The sequence below is a fragment of the Astyanax mexicanus genome, chromosome 1 (assembly GCF_023375975.1).
Source record: "Astyanax mexicanus isolate ESR-SI-001 chromosome 1, AstMex3_surface, whole genome shotgun sequence".
In the NCBI taxonomy this organism is placed as follows: Eukaryota; Metazoa; Chordata; class Actinopteri; order Characiformes; family Acestrorhamphidae; genus Astyanax; species Astyanax mexicanus.
This window is the reverse complement of record NC_064408.1, coordinates 116,774,123-116,797,962: the sequence shown is the minus strand read 5'-3', so window position 1 is coordinate 116,797,962 and position 23,840 is coordinate 116,774,123. Positions and strand designations below refer to the sequence as shown.

At 39.3% G+C, this 23,840-nt stretch overlaps 1 protein-coding gene across 2 annotated transcripts in view; it reads left to right on the top strand.

Annotated features, from left to right (window-relative positions):
• Positions 1 to 23,840, top strand: part of csmd3a (CUB and Sushi multiple domains 3a) — a 777,572-nt gene that overhangs the window by 731,003 nt on the left and 22,729 nt on the right. For both annotated transcript variants that reach the window (XM_049467549.1, XM_049467548.1), the window contains exons 61-65: positions 125 to 298; positions 3,577 to 3,650; positions 13,435 to 13,546; positions 15,743 to 15,922; positions 23,477 to 23,542. In XM_049467549.1, the coding sequence (XP_049323506.1) occupies positions 125 to 298; positions 3,577 to 3,650; positions 13,435 to 13,546; positions 15,743 to 15,922; positions 23,477 to 23,542 (606 nt within the window). The remainder of the gene's footprint in view (positions 1 to 124; positions 299 to 3,576; positions 3,651 to 13,434; positions 13,547 to 15,742; positions 15,923 to 23,476; positions 23,543 to 23,840) is intronic.

Sequence of the window (23,840 nt, the reverse complement as noted above, 5' to 3'; positions counted from 1 at the left end):
TTATTTGTAAGATGCTTTTTTTGGATAAAAGTGTCCTTTAAATGTAAATAATATGAATTCTGTAATATAATATGAATTCTGCTATCCCATGACTTTTGCCACAACTTTTTTTTTTGTTTTACAGCCAAATTCTGTGGTGATCCAGGCCTGCCTCCCCAAGCCAAAAGAGAGGGCCAGAGCTTCATCTTCAAATTTGAGGTGCTGTACAGCTGCAGCACCCCCTACCTGCTGGTGGGCTCGTCTACACGCATCTGCCAGGCTGACGGCACCTGGAGCGGCAACCAACCCCGATGCATAGGTATTACCCTGAACAATATCAGTCTTTCAGGTTCTGTGATTAAATATTTAGGCTTTTCACATTCAGTTACATGATCGCGTTTTATCTCTTTTATAAAAACAGAATGTTTCATTATTAAAATCCATACAGAATTATTTTTTATTCTCCAAAACCACATAACTAACGAATAACTGAACAAGTCTGCCGGTGCCGCAGGAGCCCGTATGCGATGGTCAAAGCAGTAATAAATTCAGCCCCCCGCATGTATAATACATGTGGATCAAAGCCAGGGTCCTGTTTGCTAAACATGAATGCTGCAGCTGAAATGTGGAGCTTTTGCTTTAGAGCCACTGCAGAGTAATGGGTATACCTTTATCTATACTTTCAGCTGCACTGATAGGAATGAACTGTTCCTGAAAGAGCTGCACGCATCCTTCACATATGATACACAAGCAAAAATTACGCTTCTTAATATTATTTAACCCTCAGGCTACAAAACAATTGTTTGGTAATTACACCTTTCTATATAGTGTACTTTATTTTTTGTATGTATTTATTTTTATTTTCTATTTTTTTAAATATAATGTTACAAGGCATGTATACATCTAATGCAATGTGTGGAACAAATGATAAGTGACAAGTCATGAATAAAAATACAGATTTTCAGCAATTTCGGCTGGAAATATCATATAGCAGACAAACACAGTGATATCTGAGAAGTGAAACGAAGCTTAACTTTATTTAGCGCTAATTATTTGAATACAAAATTTGTTTGGTAAGCTCATTGACCCTTGACCTACATTTACACAGGTGAATCCAATTATAAGAAAGGGTTAAGGAGCCAACTGCAGGTTTTTCTCCTCTTTGTATCTTCTCTGAAGCGTGGCAACATTGGAGCCTCAAAACATACAACTATTAAATGAGCTGAAAACAAAGATTGTTCAACATCAAGGTTGAACGAATGGATACAAAGAAGCTCAATAATCTCAGAGATTTCAGCTGATCAGTTTCCACTGTGAAGAACAGAGTGAGGAAATGGAAGATCCACAGACACAGTTCTAGTTAAGACCTGAAGTGGCAGAACAATACAAATCTCAGATAATCAGAGGAGAAGGATGGTGAGAACAGTCATAGTCAACCTACAGACCTCCAGAGCTCCAAAGATCTAAAACATCATCATCTTGCTGCAGATGGAGTCACTGTGCATCATTCACTATTCACTATTCAGCGCACTTTACACAAGGAGAGTCTGTATGGGAGAGTAATTAATGAAGAAGAAGCCTTTTCTGAGCACACGCCACAAACAGAGTCGCCTGAGGTATGCTAAGGCTAAAGCACATTTAGACAAGCCAGCTTCATTTTGGATTTTGGAATAAGGTTCTGTGGACTGAAGAAGCTAAAATTGACTTATTTGGAGGGAGGTTATTTATGCATTGTGTTAAAAAAGAACACAGCATTCCAATATCAGCAGATTCTTGAGAACAATGTTTAAGAATCAGTGAGAAAGTTGAAGTTAAAGTACCGGGGCTGGATACTTCAACAAGACAACGACCCTAAACACTAAACACTCTAAACACTGCTCAAAATCTACTAATGGAATGATCATCTCAGACCCCAAAACCTGAATATTACTGAAAATCTGTGGTGTGATTTAAAGCAGCTGTTCATGATCAGAAACCTGAATCAAACCTGACTGAACTGGAGATTTATTGTTTTTTAAAGAAAAGAATGATCCAAAATACCTTCAACCAGAAGCTTCAACCAGACTCTCATTGGAAGCTACAGGAAGAGTTTAGAGGCTGTTATTTCTGCAAAAGTATGATCAAATTTATGCAGCTGCCTAATTTAGTTTAAAGATTTATTGCACACTTTCTGTAAATCCTATAAACTTTATTTCACTTCTAAAATATCACTGTGTTCATCTGATATATATGATATATTTAACTGAAATTGCTGATCCAAACAAACAATGATTTATAAAGGAATATCATGAATTTATCTGGGGTGCCCTCACCCAATGTTTTTCTATACCACGGTATATTTCATACAAATTACAGATTCAGGTTTATGGCAAGCTCTGACTACACGACATTTTGTCCCTCACAATGTTCTCTATGTCAGATTAAGCAGTTATCTTCGTTTTGTGTCGTTCTCGGGGGACTGGCAACACTACAAGTTAGTGACCGACCAATCATCGTCCACGTCCTCACGTTCGTAGGTCATCACGGGGGAGAAGCATAGAATCTGAGAATCACGGCTACAGAAGCCCTTTGCATGATGGAAGTGCTTTTGTGTTAAAGAAACTAAAAAAAGGGGGAAAAGCGACTGTGGGCTCATTCCTGGGTGACCCAAATGGACATTACAGTGCTTATTGTGCTCCAGAGAGAACTTAAGGTATGGTAAAGATGTAGCTACTTAGGTTTCATTGCCTGTAAACAGAATATCTCATGGATGAAGTAGATTATTACATTATTGTTTAATTATTCTCTCCAGAAAACTGCAGGAGCACAGTCCTGCTTTCTTTTCTCATGTTTACTTCTGTGCGCCTCAGAACTTCTTCCTATTGGTCAGAGTCAGGGAGCAGGGGGCGGAGCAGCATGTCAAACTAGTTGATAAAATACAAAAAATTCTAACATGCTAGTCTTTCCATCGGACGCTTCGATGGTGTCGCTCACGTCAAATTACTGCTCTTTGACTTTGTCACGCTACATGGACCTTTGTCGCTCACGACACTGAAATTCAGATCTGACGCACGCAATGTGTCGACGCCGACAAAATCTGGTCAAAATCGTGATAAACTTGTGTAGTCTGGTCCGGGCATAAGAGGGTAAATTATAACTGTTTTTCTACTAGTTTTTAAGTAAACGTGACAACAACTACCGTATCTTTTAGCTATGACCCAAATCCCGCTATTAGATGGCGTGCTCCGAGTGCACCGCTCGTGTTTGGATCAGTGTGGGGTTTTAGCTTGGGATTTATTTGCACTGTAGGTGAGCAGGATCCTACATGATGCAATAAAGTGTAGAACAGAGAAAGGTGCAGTCTGTTCTACATCACAGTGTCCTCTGCACTCTTTAGAGTCCTGTGGGCTTTATATCAGTGGCCATTATTCCTAATGCAGCCTGGGGTTCTGCACAGGTGGAGAATCTCTCACTGTTAGCGACGGTACTGATGGTGATGATAGTGGTGTTGATGATAATGGTAATGCGTGATGATGTTAATGATAATGATAATGACAGTGATGATGATGTTGATGATGATGTTATGAATGTGCCATGTGTATCTTTCTCTCTCTGCAGAGCCAACCAGGACGACTTGTGAAAATCCAGGCACTCCTGAGTACGGCTCGCTTAACGCAAGCTTGGGCTTCAAGGTACAAATTCTGTTTTTTTGTTGTTTTTTTTGGAATAAACTCCCTGAGAGTTAATATCAACTCAATTTAAGTGTACATATGCGTGAGTTACATCTGAACTGTTGTGGGAGATAAAATACAGCTCTCAGCTGCAGTTAATTTTGACATAAACTCCTTTAAAGTGTTAACAGATAATGCAAAACTAATATTATTAAAAAACATTGTAATATTTTAAAACACTGCAGTTCTCAGTGCATTGCCAGCACTTTATCACACTTTACAGTGCAGAAGATGGTAAATTGCTCTTATAGCCAACAACACGTCGGCTAGACAAACAACCATAATAATAAATATAGCTGCAAGCGGCGATTTACGGGGTCCGAGCGGTACAGGCAAAGAGGCCCCTGAAGGCCACTTAGGCTCAAAACATATTGCTGTATGGCTGTAAAGACCAAGCTGTACGACCAGCATTACCCAGTTGGATGACCAGCATGACCATAAAGACCCAGCTGGTTGACCAGCATGACCAAAAAAATCCAGCTGGATGACCAGCATGACTTATCAGTGTAGATTTATTCCTAAACTCTATAAACGTTATTTTAACAGCGCAGGAGCAAGGCGTGCACATAGACTGTTGACAGGGTGTTAGATAGCAAAGAGCATCGCGACACGCCTTATATCTTCTTCAGAAAGTCCTGTTTTTAAAGCAATTTTGACATCACGTTTGAGGAATTAAGCTTAGGATTGTTTTTCAAGGCTAAGATTTGTATATATGTTATGTTGGGAAGCCTATCTGGTTTAAAAACACATAGACCTGTATTGATTCAGTGATACATCTACTAACGAGTGCTACTTCTAAACCATTAGTCTCTTACAGTTGGGCATGCTTTCAGGTGAATTATTTATAACTGTTTGTTGCTTGAGACAGAGATTACATTTTTATTTGCCACAGAGTTGTGCAGGTTTCTTGTTTAATGATTAATTCTGCCCTAAAGCCTCGAGAAATGATTTAACACAAAACTAAATGTGTTATTGTATGCCCCACTCTGGTCCACAATACTAATTTTGTACTATTAGGTTTTGCATTAGAGAAGATCAGCATAGTAATTGAAACTTTTAAATATATACTGTATATAGAATTATGCAGTGATTTAAAATGTTTTCAATAAATTGAAAACTCTTACACACTAGGGTGGAGAACTGGGATTTCTTTTAAATGTAACCCAACACCTAACTACAACTACTATTACTCTCAGTTGAGAGTTAAGTTGCATTTAACATACATTACGTTGAACATTAGTTAAACCCTGAACCCCCAACTGTATCGATATATATATTATACCACAGTTAGTTCCGACCCTGCAATGTGATTGGCTGAGAGGCGTTTTATGAGTGCCGTTATCAGTCGGTTATGCTCTGTAACAGAAGCTCTCCATGTATTCTCCCGCCACATACAGGTAACCTGGCAACAATGCAGCGCTTACAAACCAAATGCGATGTCATTATTCACCACTGGGAGGTGCTGGATCCCATAGATACGGTGGCCGAGAAAGCCCAACGCAGTGCAAATTGAAAAGCGCTGCAAAAGCACAAAACACATCCATCAAAATTACAACACAGGCGCAGCAAATAGAAAAACGCGCTGCAAATACAACCACAACACAACGGAAGTGAGTCACAACACAACGGAATTTTCCCGGGGGACCTTAAAACTGTACCAGCTAAGCTGCGTCTTCAGTAACGTCTCGGACTTCACTATGTGTACAAAGGACAATAAGTGGCAAACAAGGCGTTTTGTGAAGCAGAACTTTTAATAATATGCACACAACCGTGGTAATCACAGGTAATAAACATAACTTACTTTTCAGAAGCTTGTTTGCCACTTAAGTTACTGTCCTTTGTATACAGCTGGTACAGCATCTTTTAAGGTCCCCCGGGAAAATTCCGTTGTGTTGTGACTCACTTCCGTTGTGTTGTGGTTGTATTTGCAGCGTTTTTCTATTTGCAGCGCGTTTTTCTAGTTGCAGCGCGTTTTTATATTTGCTGCGCCTGTGTTGTAATTTTGATGGATGTGTTTTGTGCTTTTGCAGCGCTTTTCAATTTGCACTGCGCTGGGCTTTCTCGGCCACCGTAATAGAGGCACAGTGCAGAAACGCCATGTAGGTTCGATAGGCGGCGCAGGCAAAGACGCGGTCCCACAAATAAATTAGTCCAGAGATTTGAAAAAACACATTATCACACACCTTATCAGCCACTAATATCAGGTTGAGAGCTGTTATTATTAAAATAAAAGCTTAAGTGCGTACATTTTCCAGTTATTATAGAGTATATAATATATATATATATAAATTATAATTTAATATAATATAATAGGGTAGGTTAATATAAGGTGGACTCTTGTAATAAATGAAACAAATAAATGAATAAACAAAAAAGTATTAATAGGCCTCTGAATGAAGAGGCGGGGTGGTGGGGGGCCAACAAAAATCTAAGTAGTGTGAAAAAACTAAAAATAAAAACAAACTAAATCTCAAGCAGCTTATTTTTATTATTATTTTTTGTTTGTTTGTTTTAAGTATTTTCTTTGTTTCTTTTTGTGCTAGAATTTTTTTTTTTTCATTAATTAACAGAAGCATATACAGTAAGCCTATACAACGGAGGGCGTTTGCTGTAATAAAAAATATACATTATATAAGGTGTTGTGTTGTGTTGTGACTGCTATAATGCCCACAGTGCATTGCGAGACACTTTGTTTGCAGTAACATGCTGTTTTTACCCTGTACTGTTGTTCTGTTGTTAGCTAATTAGCTTAATTACCGTCATTGTTGTGCCTTGTCTTTGCACGTTGACTGTATGTAGCAGTGGTGAAAGTGAACCTGTTTATCATGGTCGGGTTTTCTCTTTGTCTCCACCTCCAGTTTCAGTGAAATGATTAATGCCACCGCGGGCATCTGAAGTGTTTCAGATTTAGGCAATTTATTTGAGACTTTTGAGACTATGGGAAAGTGTGTGAGTGATTGTGAGAGAGTGTGATTGTGTGAGAGAGAGAGAGTTGGTGTGTGTTGCAGCCAGAGTGTTGTCATTTCTTCCCAACTGCCCTTTCTTCTAAAGCACAATTGACTTATTGTCAGGATCGTTCAGCGGCGTGGCGTCTGAGAAGCTTCCGGCAGTTAAAAGATGTGTCTGACTGTCTCCTTCTCTGTCGTCTCTCATTGTCTGCGGAGAATCCTCGTTCCTTACACGCTCCGTTTCTGATCTCGCCGTCACCGACGCCGGCGCTAACCGCTTTCAGATCCCCTCCTTTCTCAAAGGAGCGAGCTGAAAGAAAAGCTACGGCAGGTGCTTTCATTACCCAGAATGGAAAGTCATTATTTCCCGCACCCTTGGCTGGCAGGTCTCACCCCCCGAGTGACATGATGGGAGCGGGCACCTGGATTAAGCGCAGCTAAGGGGAAAAGGATAGCGTCGCCCGCTAATGGGAAAAACGATCCGATCTGTTTTTTGGCATGGCTCGGGGATCTCGTGGGCTGGGAGGAAACAGCTTTGAAGGCTAAAATAGAAAGCTAGCCCTCTGTTTTTGACTATTCATGATTTAGCTGTTTGTGCCAGGCATGTGCATGTCACAGGGCCACCATGGCCAAAGGGAGATTTGGTTAATTTAGTATACTGCAGCCAAGAATGTGAAAAACTGAAGAAAGATTATAAAGATACAAGGTCTTTCTGCAAAAGAATACTTACATTTACATGTAGGGTATTTAGGGTATTTAGCAGACACACCTATATGCAGAGTGACTTACAAAAGTGGTTCATTGTTGGGCCACTATGATCAGGAGATCGCTGGTTCGAATCCTGTTCATCTAGCATGCAGTCAGCTACCGGAGCCCTGAGAGAGTACAATTGGCCTTACTCTCTCTGGGTGGGTACTGTAGACTGCGCTCGTTCCCTTCATCACTCCAAAGGGTGATGTTGATCAGCACAAGGCTGCATCTGTGAGCTGATGTATCAGAACCGAGTGCGCTTTCCTCTGAGTGCGCTGTGATGCTACTTGGTAATGCTGCATCAGCAGCAGTTAAAAAAAAGAGGCGAAGTCTGAATTCACATGTATCAGAGGAGGCATGTGCTAGTCTTTAACCTCCTGGTGTTGGGGCATCACTAGTGATAGGGGGAGTCCTAGTGAGTGGTATGGGTAATTGGCCTTGTAAATTGGGGAGAAAATGGAAAACAAATAGAAATTCATTGATTTCTTTGAAAATGTCTCTTGACTAGGATCAAGAGACACATTAAGCTTTTTTAGTTTAAGAAATCTTGAAAACCATGAGTCCTCAGTCGTTGTTTGAAGACTGTGAGTGACTCTGCTGTTCTAAAACCAGGTGGAAGTTTGATTCACTACTTTGTTTCTAGGACAGAGGACAGTTGTGATGTCTGTCTTCTCTGGGACTTGATTGATGGTGGGTCAATCTGAGCCATACTGGAAGCTCTAAGAGCTCTTAGTGCTGATCTGGCTTTAAGCATTGCCATCAAGTAGGAAGGAGCTGGTCCAGAGTCAGGGTTTAGAATTTGATGCGGCGACAGAAGTCACATGACTGAACTTTGGAAGATTGAAGACTGAAGAATCACGTTTTTTGGCATGGCCTGTGGATCTCGTGGGCTGGGAGGAATCAGCTTTTAAGGCTAAAATGGAAAACTAGCCCTCTTTATTTGACTATTCATGATTTTGGTAGGATTTGGCTAGAAAAGTGTTTAGTTGTTTGTGCCAGGCATGTGCAGGTCACAGAGCCACCATGGCCAAAGACACTGTAACCACTCTTAAATTTTGATGCCAGGAAGATTTGGCTTATTTTAGTATACTGCAGCCAAGGCACACAGTCCCATATTGTGAAAAAACTGAAGTAATATAGTATAATATATATAATATAAAGAATAAAAGGTCTTTATCGCAACAGAATTATTACATTTAGGGTATTTAGTAGATGCCCTTAACCAGAGTGACTTACAAAAGTACTTTTGTTGTTGATTACTTCGCAAATATCTATAGCTAGTTTGTAGAGACTTTTTTTTTTTGCTTTTTTTGTTCAAAAACTCTTTAAAAAGCTGTGTCTTTAGTCTGCGTTTAAAGATCACGAGATCACTCTGCCGTTCTGACACCCAGTGAAGGTTTGTTCCACCACTTTCTGAATCAGTTGTAGGGATCAGGTAACTCACAGTGGAGAACCATTGAGACGGGAGTTGGAAAAGTCAATTATTGAACTGACAAGAGTCTGTACAAGCAGTTGAGTGGCTTCCTGTGAAAGAATAGGTCAAACTGTTAACAATAATGGAGAGAAGCAATCAAATTATTCAGATATTATAAAGGAGAAATCAGCTTGACCTAGTCAAATTTGAATTATGGTTTAAAATGAAAATAGAGTGACCAGTACGTTCACTAAGGAGATGGTGAGGTGGTGCCATTTGCCATTCTTCTTGTAGGTCACTTGATGTCATCCTTTGATTGCTGACTGGCATTACAATACGTTAATGGTCAATCTCCGTACCTGAACCCAATTTAGAACCTCTAGTATTTAATCAAGAGAAGGATGGATGGTCACAAGCCATCAAACAAAGCTGAACTGCTTAAATTTTTGAACCAGGAGTGGCTTAAATCACCCAAAAGCAGTGTGTAAGACTGGTGGAGGAGAGCATGCCAAGACGCAAGAAAGCTGTAATGGATCAAATCAGGATTATTTTACCAAATATTGATTTCTGAACTGTTACAACATTAGCATTGTTGATTCTAAATTAATATGAACTTGTGCATCTTTTTTTTTTTTGTTATTTTCCACCATTTCTCATTTTCTGCAAATAGATGCTCTAAATGACAATATGTTTATTTGGGATAAAGTAAAATCAAAGCAACTGATCATTACAACAGATCTGTGCACTCCACTCAATGCATGAACAAAACCTCTGAAGGTGTCCTGTCCTATATTTAAATAAGATTGTCTCTAAGGTTATGTAAAACATACATTCACTCAGGTGTTTCCAAACCTTTGCCTTCTTCTGCTCCTCCTACAGCTGTGAATTATCATCAGCAGGGGTGGACCACCCGCAGGGTAAAGTTCAGTCCCACACCTGACCCAGCTAATCAAGGTCTTAGAGAGGGTCTGAATATACTGTACGAACAGGACGTGCTGGATTAAAGCTGGAACTAATCTCTGCAGGCAGGAAAACTCATGGCAGTGGCTGAACTGGATGCCACCCATCTATTGAAATATATGCAGCTCCCTGAATGCAAAATTGTGAGGGGAAAAGAGAAGGTATAAAAAGGCAATAATCAGTTTAAAGGAGTGGGCGGAGGGCTCTGAGCATACTGCACTTCTGAGAGCCTTGATTGCAGTGATTTCCTAAAAAAGGAGAAAAAATAGAGAAAAAGAATTGAAGCATTTTTAACCGGAATAGCTGGAAAAATGGTCTTTTGGTTTGTGCTGAACCTTTGGGTTTCTGGAGTTTCTCCTGGCTTTGATTCTCTTGCCCTTAATTGTTATATTTTACATTTGTTCAGTCAAGGATCCTGGCTGTGCGTGTACATATGAGGCCAGATTGTGAGTTTCTTTATTGCTTAAAGAACTGACCATCCACAAAAGTAAAAACATAAGGCGAACAGAGTCAATATGAAAGAGAAAAGAGGCAACAAGTAAACAGTGAGGGTAAAAAAGTCAGAAGATCAGTAACAACCAGAAGGAGTCAACCAAAGGACAAAACTATAAAGAGTATGCAACAAAAATGGTTGGCAATACTTCGCAAAGAACAAGTGAAACAAACAGGTATATTTTAATTTCAAGTGTAAGTAGAGGGGCAAGACTGCAAACTGTGAAACTCAGAGGCAGAATCAGTCTCCATTACAGCTGGGGAACACAACCTTTGACTGTCAAAATTAGAAGCAGAACCAATCAGAGTCGTTATCTCACCTAGGGCAGATCCACAAATGGTAAAATCAAAGGCAGAACCAATATTTGGTCAATCAAGGATCCTGAGGTTAATTTAATCTGGAACAGATCCACAAACAGTGGAAATCAGAGGCAGAATCTTCATTACAGCTGATGACAGAATCTTTGACTGTCAAAATCAGAGGCAGAACTAATCCGAATCTTATTTCCATCTGGAACAGATCCTCAAACAGTGGAAATTAGAGGCAGAACCATTCAGAATCTCCATTGCTGCTGGGGAAACAACTTTTCACTGTCAAAGTCAGAGGCAGAACCAATCAAAGTTGCCATTTAATCTGTATCCACAGATCCACAAACAATGAAAATCAGAGGGAGAACCAATCGGAATCTCAATTACAGCTGGGGACACAACATTTGAATGTCAAAATTAGAGGCAGAACCAATCAAAGTCTCCATTTTACATGGGGCAGATCCATAAGCTGTGAAAATCAGAAGCAGAACCAATCAGTGTCTGCATTTCATATTAGCCAGATCCACAAATGGTGAAAATCAGAGGCAGAACCAATCAAAGTTGCCATTTAATCTGGAACAGATCAACAAACAGTGAAAATGAGACGCAGAACCAATCAGAATCTCCATTACAGCTGGGGACACAACCTTTGACCGTCAAAGTCAGAGGCAGGGCCAGTCAGAGTCACCATTTTACATGGTGCAGATCCACAAACGGTGAAAATCGAAGGTAGAACCAATCAGAGTCTTTATTTTATCTGGAACAGATCCACAAACAGTGACAATCAAAAGTAGAACCAATCAGAATCTCAATTACAGCTGGGGACAGAAAATTTGACTGTCAAAATCAGAGGCAGAACCAATCAGAATGTCCATTTCATCTGGAACAGACCACAAACAGTGAAATCAATGGTTGGCAATACTTCACAAAGAACAAGTAAAAAACAAACTGGTATACATACAAAAATGGGTAATTAGACACAGCCAAAACATATTAATACTACTCATCATATAATTAATAATTCAAACAGCTGAACAATAAATTAGTTGTACATGATGAGAGAGTCTTACGAAAGAGTGGGATCATGGGAAGTGTAGTAATATTAGTCAGCAAAGGCAATAGAGAGGTCAGAAAGTGTAACACTGCTTAGTTTTCTGGTGATACCATTATTTTCCTGCTAAAGTGATACATGCAGAAGACTTCTCCACTCAGGCCAGAGGATTTGCAGTTTTTCAGGCCAAAGTGTGAAATGTTGTGGACAGGGGCACGAGCAGTATGACGAGTCTAAACTTCTCGACTGTTTATTTTATGCAGTTAGACTGCAAAAAGTGGATAAAATTACACTATACGTGGGCCGTCTTTCGAAGGCTGAAGATAACTTTTTAATAACAACGGTGTACTTTATTTCTTTAATGCTTTTTATGGTAGTTGCAGCTCACCCTGGTAACAGGCAAGGTGCTGTGTGATTAAAACAAAGACAATAGACAATAAAAGACAATAAAGTTAAATAAGTTAAAATAGATACAGTTAAAAAGCAGACATTTGTTTTTTTTTATCTATACCCAGTCTGACTATCTAAACTGAAGAAATTGAGTTTCTCAGTTTAACAACTAGAAGAAAGAAAGAAAAACAAGAAGCCTCTCCACTTATTTATGTAGGGATTTACAGTCATAGAGGTATGCAGGTCTTAAACCATTTAGACTGGGTGTGTTTATTATTTAACCTGCTGGCCAAGACCATCCTGATCTAGGTTCTAAATACAGACTCTAAAATCAGAATCACCTGGGCAGTGGGATCAAAGATAAAAGACATTAAACTTGGAGTCAGAACCAGTTGAAATCTTGGTTTAAGCCGGAGGTGGGATCAAAGACAGTCAAATTGATTGTCATAAACAAGTTAAAAATCAAGATCATTTGGGAGTTTAAAGAGATGCACTCAACCTCTTTTATAGAACCAATCAAAAACTCAATTAAAGCTGGGGGCAGGATTGCAGGCTGTCACTATCAGAGGCAGAACCAATCAGAATGTATATTGCAGCTAAGGACAAGACTGCAGACTGTCTTAAATAGACTGGGGGCAACAACACAGCTTCAAAATGTACAGCGCTGGAAAAAACTGAGACCACTTAAAAATGATGAGTTTCTTTGATTGAAAATCTCTGGAATATAATCAGGAGGAAGATGATCACAAGCCATCAAACCAAACTGAACTGCTTGAATTTTTGCACCAGGAGTAAAGGCGTAAAGTTATCCAAAAGCAGTGTGTAAGACTGGTGGAGGAGAACATGATGCCAAGATGCATGAAAACTGTGATTTATATAAAAACCAGGGTTATTCCACCAAATATTGATTTTTGAACTCTTAAAACTTTATGAATATGAATTTGTTTTCTTTGCATTATTTGAGGTCTGAAAGCTCTGCACCTTTTTTGTTATTTCAGCCATTTCTCATTTTCTGCTAATAAATGCTCTAATTACAATATTTTTTATTTGTAATTTTGGGGAAAGGTTGTCTGTAGTTTATAGAATAAAACAACAATGTTAATTTTACTCAAACGTATACCTATAAATAGCAAAATCAGAGAAACTGATTCAGAAACTGAAGTGCTCTCTTAATTTTTTTCCAGTGCTGTATATGAGTTTCACATTTTGAACTGAATTACTGAAATAAAGTAACTTTTTCAATGATATTCTATGTTTTTTTTTTTCATTTAAAGCAGGACATTCACTAGCACAAAATCATTTGAAAACACTCTTAAAATTTGGCCTCTACACAAACGGTTGAATGCATCGCATGCATATATGCATGAATGAGGGAGTTTCTGCACACTGACCTCACTGACCAGGTTTCTGACTGTGTGTATGGTATCTCAGGTGGGCAGCACGGTGAGGTTTCACTGTCAGACCGGCCACCTGTTACTGGGCTCCACCACGCGGACCTGCCAGCAGGACCTCACCTGGAGCGGATCCCAGCCCGAATGCATCGGTGAGTTCTTGTTTTTTTCTCTCTTGGGTGCTCTACGCAAGCATCGCCAGCCGTGAGATCCACCATGCGCTCGCCCTTCTCAAAGGAGAGCCCATCCATTTTCCTTAGGCATCCCAGTCATTTCAGCTCCAGCCCACCACTATTCATCTCATTTCCCAGTGTTCCCAGTGAAATAAAAAGCGGGGGGCTTCCCCGCCCCGTCCTCCATTCAGGGAAGTTTGTTGCTGTCAGGACCATAGACTGTACAGTACAGACCTAAAGTTTGGACAAACCTTCTCTTTTTCAATGCGTTTTCTTTATTTTCATGACTATTTACATTTTAGATTCTCTAAAGGCATCAAAACTATGAATGAACACATGTGGAGTTTTATATACTTAACAAAAAAGGTGAAATAACTAAAACAAAAAAAAAAAACATGTTTTATATTCTAGTTTCTTCAAAATAGCCTGATTACTGCTTTGCACACTCTTGGCATCATTCTCTCAATGAACTTCAAGAGGTGGTCACCTGAAATGAAAAGTTTTCCAACAGTCTTGAAGAAAGGAGTTCACAGAGGTGTTTATTAGCACTTGTTGCCCCTTTTGCCTTCTTCACTCTGTGCTCCAGTTCACCCCAAACCATCTGGATTGGGTTCAGGTCCGGTGACTGTGGAGGTCAGGTCATTTTTTGTTAAGTATAAAATCTACATGTGTTCATTCATAGTTTTGATGCTTCAGTGAGAATCTACCATGTAAATAGTCCTGAAAATAAAGAAAACACATTGAAATGGAGAAGGTGTGTCCAAACTTTTGGCCTGTACTGTAATATAAGTATGGACAGGATCTCCCCATTCACTCTCATTATGGCGCTTTAAAGCCAAAATATGGCTAAAATGGAAGCTGCTATCTTGCGAGCACTTGCGCAATAGAGGCAAATTGGAGCCAGAACTGGCGCGGCAGAGGATGGAGGTGGGGCAGTGTGACTGCCCAAACCCCGCCCTCCCCCTCAGTTACTCTTAGCATTTCACCGTCATTTTTACCAAACAAGTTATTTAACTTAAGTTAAGTTAAGCTAACCTGAGTTGGGTAACCTAGTTAACCAGTTAGCTAGCATGAAGTACCTAACCAGAGACTGTAAAAAAGATGGACGCCGTGTCGCCGTTACCATTCATTCAATGAAAATGAAGCCAAAATCTCCCTCCATGTTGGCGATCCTGATACCCGAGTCTGAGCAGTAGAGACCAGAGGAGGGAGAAAGACTGTGGAGAGACCGCCTACTCATTTAAATAACCCCACCCCTGAGGGCTGCCTCCACAGAGCTATACACAGTCTATGGTCCCGTCCATACAGTCATCAGTCCCACCCTGGCTAGGTGTAACCCAGCCATTTTACACACCAATAACCACACCTTTTTGAATAGAGCTGAATAACGTTTAAAAAAAACAATTCTGTGGGGATATAAAAATTTGACAATATAAGCAGAGGTTACACTAGCTGCTGCATTTAAATAATGGAGTTAGTATTACAGTATATTGGGAAAAAACGTGGTTGAAAGTTGTCTGTTTTAACATTGAAACCTATGGGGTTGGGTGGGGTTACACAGCTTTCTGCAACCGAACAGCAGGGGGCACCCGACCTGTGGTGGCTTCACTTTTGTCCAGCTATACACAGTCTATTTACTTAACGCTAGGTTAAAAACCTAACCTAGATACTAAAATTAGGGAGAAGAAAGTATGAATACTAATGAATTGATGGAAGGAAATTATCAATTTACCAAAAAAACTGCAGAGAATGTTTCCCTGAGGCTCTGTTACAACAGTTACCTGGTAAACAAGCCATTGCTTTACTTCAGAAATTAAGTCATTTTTAACAGTAAATTCTAACTGTGACTGAGCCACAGTGGCTGTCAATCACCACATGATTACACCCCATTAAATATCACAGAATAACTCCTATAAAACGTATTCATTTTAAAGAAGAACACTGGGGTTTATTAACACAGGAAGGGGGCTTGCAGAATGTATAGAACCCATGAATGGAACTAGTCTGGGTTAAAAGTTGTACTGGAGCCAGCCACCAGAGGGCGTAATATTCGTAGTAGTGGCTTAATTTTTCACCCCCTGTCTTGCTATTCATACTTATATACAGTCTATGGTCCGGACGCGACAGCTTAGCCGGAAACTCACCTGACCTGGCTCTCTCTGTGTCCCCTTGCAGCCCACTCGTGCAAGCAGCCGCGGAGCCCGCCGCACGCCAACGTGCTGGGCATGGATCTGCCTGCTTTTGGCTACACGCTGCTCTACTCGTGCCAGCCCGGCTTCATGCTCACCGGGGGCTCCGAGCACAGAGTGTGCCGGCCCGACGGATCCTGGACCGGGAAAGTGCCCGTCTGCAGAAGTAGGCCAACTGTACACACACTCACTGTATACACACACATACACACACATAAACACACATACACACACAAACAGACTTGCAAATGCATGGCCAGACTGTTTCGTCATTGAGAACTCTTTGAAATTCACTTCGCTTTCTGCCTGAACCCTGTGGCCCTCCACACTGAGAAGCGTAAGTACTGGGACAGTGGATTCCAATGGGTTGTTTGTTTGTTTGTTTGTTTTTTTGTTGCATATTCATGAAGTTTGGATTTCAGTTCAAAAAGGATAAAATACAGAAGGCCCAGAGTTTAATTCAGGGCAAATCTTTTTAATACAGATACGGATAAATCCATACTAATAAAAAGTGGCCTCGTTTATGGGCACGTATATGTGTGTGTATGTGGTCTGCAAACACAAAAACAATGGTCTAAATATATTATCTAACTGTTAAATTAACTATAATAGTACATTTGGTATGAATATGTAACAACTGGGGGTACCACTTTAAAATAAGACTACCTTTATAAAGGGTTAATAAATGGTTTACAATTAGTTTATTAATGGTTACTAATTAGGTTGCAAATGCCTTAAAAATCATTAATAATCAGTTATAACACATACATAGAAAGGGCAACAATATAGACAGCTGTGGGTTCACTATTTGGCAAACAACAGGTCATTGGTGCCCTTTTTTATGTATGTGTTATAACTCATTATTAATGATTTTAAGGCATTTACAACCCAATTAGTAACCATTAATAAATGAATTGTAAACCATTTATAAACCCTTCATTAAGGTAGTCTTATTTTAAAGTGGTGCCCAACTGGGTATATTAGCTACTGTAAAATATAAACAGCAAACTATAATAAACCAAAGTGCAAGATATATATATGAATTGGAGCATGCTGCTACAAAGAGCTAACAGCAACAAACATAAACCAGACATTAAATATTTAGCTTCAAATACAGTAAACCACTAGAATAATGTAATACATGTATCTTAACAATGTTAAACTACAATACTAATGTACATCAGCAATAAGAATTAAACTTACTGATAATCAAGAACACACATAGGCTCTTAGGAAAATGTACAAAATGGCTAAAGCTTCAAAACATGCACTGCACCTGGAATCAATTAAACTCCCACACAGTCTCTGTGTAAGGTGGCGCCAGTGGACTTTCACACAAAACATATTCGACTCGAAATGTTCAGAATCAGTATTTAGATTAGATTATTACTTTCAAACAGCTTTAAAATAACAAGTAAATTAGCTGTAGCTGTAAAAGAAAACAAAACATTTGTAAAAAGAAAATTATCAAAAATGTCAAATGGTCGAGCGAGCATCACACTGAGCACTCTCTCTCCCCAGTGAGGGAGTAACAGTGACCTGTAATACTTTAGAGTCGGGATGCAAATGCCAGACGGTTTTGGTATTGGCCATATTGGAACAAACAAAGTAATACAAACTAAAATAATAAAAACAAACAATAATGGACTACCTAAAAAAACAAGGACTAACAAAAGCAGAAGTTCAAACTAAATAAAGAGATCAAACAACAGCAAACCAGATAGGGGGTCAAAAGAACAGCCGAGTACAAACATGGAAACAGGAAAACATGGGCTATATATACACAGTGTGAAGTTAAGAGGTGGAGGAAGCGTGGGTCCCCCCCACACCATGACGTGCAGCCCTGTCTGTCCCAGCTGGCTCGCATTGGACTGATTAGGCCAGCAGGGACCGGCATAAAGACCCTGTCATAGGTATAGACGCTGAGATGAGAAGAGGGCTAAGGCAGAACTGACCCAAGAACTTTAAATCTAAGTGACTAGAGCTCCACTGGGTCATTGTTATGTTGATTTGAGTTCATTTGGGAGTGGTGGAGGGCATTTTTACAGATTAATTAATTCACTCCCTGGGTCTGTGTCTCTCTATGCTTGTGACCTGACCACCAGGTCAGGGTGCAATACCCTTATCCCCAGGGGTGCCATCACAACAGATACAGACAAGGAACACCTAGGGAGGATAACGAGGGGGCAGGATATATAAAGAAATAGATTAATAGAGAAATTAATTAAACACGCCTCACTTTCAGACCACCACACCCATCATTATAAATGTATTCTTAAATTCTGATGCTATTTTAACAGCGTGGGCACAAGGCGTGAAAGTAGACTGTTGACGGGGTGTAAGATAGTGAAAAGCATTATGAGGTGCCATGTGCAGGGTATACAACAGGGCCCTAGTGCTTTTGGAAAACCTGGACCCAGAGCTGTAGATGATTTTAAACTGAAACTAAGAAAGATGTTCTAATACAATTCATTAAAACACATGAAGCTAAAGTACAGATTTTATTTTTCGTATAATACGTTGAAACAAAGTGCTCTGTTTTATGATTCCACTCTCAGCTTTATCTATATATACTGGACTGTTCAAGTGTTCACAATCAATATTTTGTATTACTTTCCATACAGTAAAGCCAGTCTAGCTGCAGATAAATATAATAAACATATACACTGTCCCGGCTTCCCCTGTGCAACTTCACATCTTTAAAATAATGAGTTGGAAACAAGAAAGCTGTAGTGAGGAAGTTCGAAGAAAAATCCATACTAAAGGACTATCAGATTGCAAATATGATCAAATGTGAAATGGTCGAGCGAGCATCACACTGAGCACTCTCTCTACCAGTGAAGGGAATCGTAACATTTACCGTATTTTTTACACTATAAGGTGCACTTAAAATCCTTTCATTTTCCCAAAAATCGTTGTTGCCCTTTGAATGAATGTATAAATTTTACCAGTCAGGTATTAAATAGCAGTAAAGCCACTCCACTGAAATACAGCATAGTATTAGCATTAGCCGCTAACCACTATTTTCCCATTCAAAGGTGAGTATTATCGGCCTTATGTGTCCTGCTGCTAACCCCGGCTAGCACTGCTGGAGCAGCATTAGCATTACCCGCTAACCGTGATCACTATTTCCTCTTTCAGAGTGCAGTACTATCGGCCTGTTTTATATAGCACTGCTGGAGCAGTTAGCTGCTAATGCTAATGCTCCAGTCTTAGTGCTGGAGAAATTTGTAAATCTAAACTTATTGTGAATAAATTAAAGCACTTTACTCACTCAAATAAACAGTTTTCAGGACAGAAATCTGTGTAGATTAACATCCAGCGCTCATTTGACTTTAAAAGATTTTTTTTTCTTACAGTTGTTTTATTACTTAGCTTAGCTTTACTCAATTTAGTTAATCTACCCCCTCTGTTTTGGGATTACACACTCTGATTTAACTATACATGCTCAACTGTTCAAGTGTTTGGAATCAATATTTTTAACTCAATATAAATTGACTCAGCTCATCCTGTTCAATCTCACAGCTTTAAAATAATAAGTTGGAAAGAAGGAAGCTGTAAAAAACAAAGAACTTCCAGCAAGAATCCATAATAATGGATCAGGGCTGGGTTTCCGAAAGCACCGGATTGCGAATATGATTGTTAAATGGTCGAGCGAGCTCCACACTGACCACTCTCTCTCTCTACCCAATGAAAATGATCGTAATATTTAGGTGCTTTTGAGAAATTGGGCCTAGAGATAAAGATGAGTCTCAACTGACTGAGGAAGAAACTGTAATATAATTCCTTTAAACACTCAGTGTTAAAATATACAGAGACAGATTTTATATTTGGGTTCTATTTTTAATACAGATAAAAATGTGTTCCCCCTCTCAAAGTTCCCTAAATTATTTAAAGAACTTAAAGAACTTTTAAGAAGAATCCATAATAGTTCATTAAGGTTGGGTTTTCTGAAACATTGTAAGTTATTTTTATGTGACCATTTGGATTCCCACATGCTTCTACGGGTGCAAAAGAAGTATGTAAACTCTTTGGGATTACTTGTATTTCTGCATAAATTGCTCATTAAATGTGTTCTGATATTCATCTTAATCACAACAATAGACAAACACAGTCTGCTTAAACTAATACCACACAAAAAATATATGTTTGCATGGTTTTATTGAACACAACATGTTAACACTCACAGTGAGGGGGGAAAAAATTATGTGAACCCCTAGGCGAATGACTTTTCTAAAAGCTAATTGGTGTGATGAGATTGGATGTGTTGGTTAAAGCTGCCCTGCAAATGGACAAAGTTCAGCACTGTTGCTACTCTCCCTAGTCGTGGTCTTCTTGTAAAGATGACTGCAAGAGCACAGCGCAGAATGATCAATGAGGTGAGGAAGAATCCTAGAGTGTCAGCTGAAGACTTACAGAAATCTCTGGCACATGCTAACATTTTTACAAGTTGACAAATCTACAATAAGAAAAACATTAAACAAAAGAACAGAGTTTATGGGAGGACGCCACGGAGGAAGCCACTGCTGTCCATAAAAAAAAACATTGCTGCACGTTTGAAGTTTTCAAAAGAGCACCTGGATGTTCCACAGCAGTACTGGCTAAATATACTGTGGACAGATGAAACAAAAATTGAGTTGTTTAGAAGGAACACACACCAATATCAAAACCTCATCCCAACTGTGAAACATGGTGGAGGGCGCATCATGGTTTGGGGCTGCTTTGCTGCCTCAGGACCTGGACGGATTGTCGTCATCAACGGAAAAATTAATTCTCAAGTTTACCAAGACATTTAGCAGGAAAACTTACGACCATCTGTCCGCCAACTGAAGCTCAACAGAGGATGGATGATGCAACAGGACAACGACCCAAAACATAGAAGTAAATGAACAACCGAACATCTTCAACAGAAGAAAGAAATACGCCATCTGGAGAGTCCTGACCTCCTGAACCCACTTGAGATGCTGTGGCATCATGACCTCAAGAGAGAGAGATTCACACCAGATATCCCAAGAATATTATAGCTGAACTGAAACAGTTTTGTTAAGAGGAATGATCCAAAATTCCTCCTGACTGTTCTGCAGGTCTGATCTGTAACTACAGGAAACGATTAGTTGAGGTTTTTGCTGCCAAAGGAGGATCAACCAGTTATTAAATCCAAAGGTTCACATACTTTTTCCCCCTCACTGTGTATATTAACATGCTGTGTTCAATAAAACCATGCAAACAAATATTTTTGTGTGGTATTAGTTTAAACAGACTGTGTTTGTCTATTGTTGTGACTTATATGAAGATCAGAACACATTTAATGATCAATTTATGCAGAAATACAAGTAATACCAAACAATTCACACACTTTTTTTTGCAACTGTACATAATGGGTATATTTGCTAATAGTCTGACCCTTCACATGCATATCATTATTTATTTTCTCATTATTTATTGCCAAATCTTGCAAGTATACTGTAAAGCTTGTCCACCAGTAGCAAAAGAAAAGTATATACCACATTGTTAGGCGGATCCAGGCCTGGTCAGCTGGATTCAAATCAGAAAAATGACTTGGTTTGACTTGTTTTAAACCCTCAGTGCTCTGATGAGCTGCTTGGTTGGTCTGCTGCAGTGTGTTCAGTGTGTTCTGGGCCGTCGTTGGCTCGATCTTTGTCCTTCACAGCAAATTCCGTTCTGACCTTGCTGGCCTCTGGAGCTGATGAGAAATGTATCTAGCTTCTCGGTTTCTCCTCCAGCTCTGTGACAATTACAGATTCACCCCGACGCCCTGCGGAGTCTCGGCCGTTCCTCTGGCCGTTAGTCTGGACTCTCTCTTCTTCACAGCTCTAATGATGTTCCTGTGCACCGTCTCTGTGCTCTTCACTGGAGAACCTGTGCTCACAAATTACCCTGATGCTCTGTGAGCCACGACTGATGTTTAAGATAAGGAATTAATTCAGTAAAAACAATCGATCAAATTGTTTTTAAATCAAACATTAATAATCGAACCAAGACTGAATTCAGACTAACAGGATGAAGTGACTCAAATCAGATTTGCTGCCTTAATGTGACACAGATCTGATTTTTTTTTTAGGGCTGTGTGGACATGCCAAATCTGCTCTTTTCACATCTTTTTATGACTTTTTATGACACTTTATATGTGGTTCTAAATCGGACACTTGTGTGATTTGTGTGCATACAACATAACTGTTAAACATTGAGAATCTCTAAGCACCTTACAATTTGATTCGATTACGATTTATAGGTCTCAGATAAACCTAAAAAAAAAAAAAAAATAAACTGAATCTACACAGATTTCTTTTTCCTCATTGCATGAATACTTACTACTTCTATGTTAAGTAAAGTATGTGTGATGATTTATAAAAAAAAGTCCCATTATTTAATAATGCTATTTGACAATATTTCTAATTATTTTAATTAATTATCATTATTGGTTTATTTTTTAATGAATTTATTTTTAATTAGCTAGGCCAATTGTCACACCCATTTAGCTGCTACTAAGCTGTATATATCCCACATCACTTACCAGAAAAACTCAGGGTCCCCTAAGTCTTCCGGTAAACAGGGGTGATATCAGCTGGCAGTTCATCCTGCATAGCTTTTAACACATTAAACACGCAGACAACAGGATGAACATACCTCTAAACTGCAAAAAAGCTAGCGCTGCGATTAGCAGCTAATGCTAATACTGCTCCAGTCTTAGTGCTGAAGACACTAAACTGTAACTCCTGTGTAACGCTGTACTTCAGCAGAGTGGCTTTACTGCTCCTTTAATACCTGACTGATAGAATTCATACATAAGGCACACTGAATTATAAGGCACACTGACACTTTTGTGGGAAAATTAAAGGATTTAAAGTGTGCCTTATAGTGCAAAAAATATGGTACTAAATAGTAAGTACTAAATACTCAATACTACAACTTCCTGCCTTCAAGACACCTGTGCACTTTTAACAAGAGAATATTAAACCACATGCTGCATGCATTACAAAGGCGTAACTGTGGATGAAGAGGGCACAGATACTAGACTGGCCCGTCTGCAGTCTGATGACTCCTGGTGTTATCCTCAGTGACAAAAAAAAAAAATGGTATATTGTTGTAAACAGAAATGTTGGTAATGTTGATAAATCTATTACCATCTCAACTTTTTGTTGGAATATGTTGCAGGTCTTGTTATAAAGACCAGAGGTTTATTAACAAATTAAATGAGGTTACAACTGGGTTCAAACTATCTGAAATCAAATAAAAGTCATTTTTTTTTCCATTTCTTTTACTGATTTAAGTTATAATTTTAGTTCTCTACTCAATAAAAAATACCTGGAACTGTAGAAAAACAATATTAAATAATCACATTTTTCATATAAAACGATAATATTTTACTATAAATATTTTAAGAGTGTTTTTAATATGCTAATGTAAAGAAGAAGACAAGAAGAAAATAAACTAACTGCACTACTTTTGGTCCAGAAGGTTAAATGTCCTCTTTTGTCCAGAAATACTTTAAAGACTTCATGAAAAAAATGCAACAAAAAGCTGCCTTTTTTAAACAGCCCAGTGTTTGTGCTTCTCACTGTACTTTGTGTGTTTGTGTTTTAGCAGTTGTTGGGATCTGTGTGTGTGTATGTGTGTGTGTGTTTTAGCCTGGGGAAATCAGGTGTGTAATGTGTTGCTGTGGGTGTCTGACACTGATACGCATCACTCTGTCTTTCAGTCGGCTCAAAAGCAGCGGAAAAAGTGACGGTGCCCGTTCAAGGCACTCCGAGCCCGAAAGCCAGCGGTAAGTCTGTGGCCTTTACCCGGCTTCTTTCTGCACGTCTCAGTAATCCGCCGGCCATGAATTTTTAATAACGTGCACTCCAGAACCTCGAGAGCCAGACTGAGAGAATATAGACCCGTGGTGTTTTTATGTAGCGATGCTCTTTCTTCTGAAGTTCTGTAAATTTCTCTCAGATCTTTAAACAACGCACTTCCTCGCTCTCTCAGAACTACAAATCTTACACATCCACTTAGCAGTAGAGTCGGGAGCAGGACTAGATAATACAAAATTATATTACTGTATACAGTTTCTCTTCATT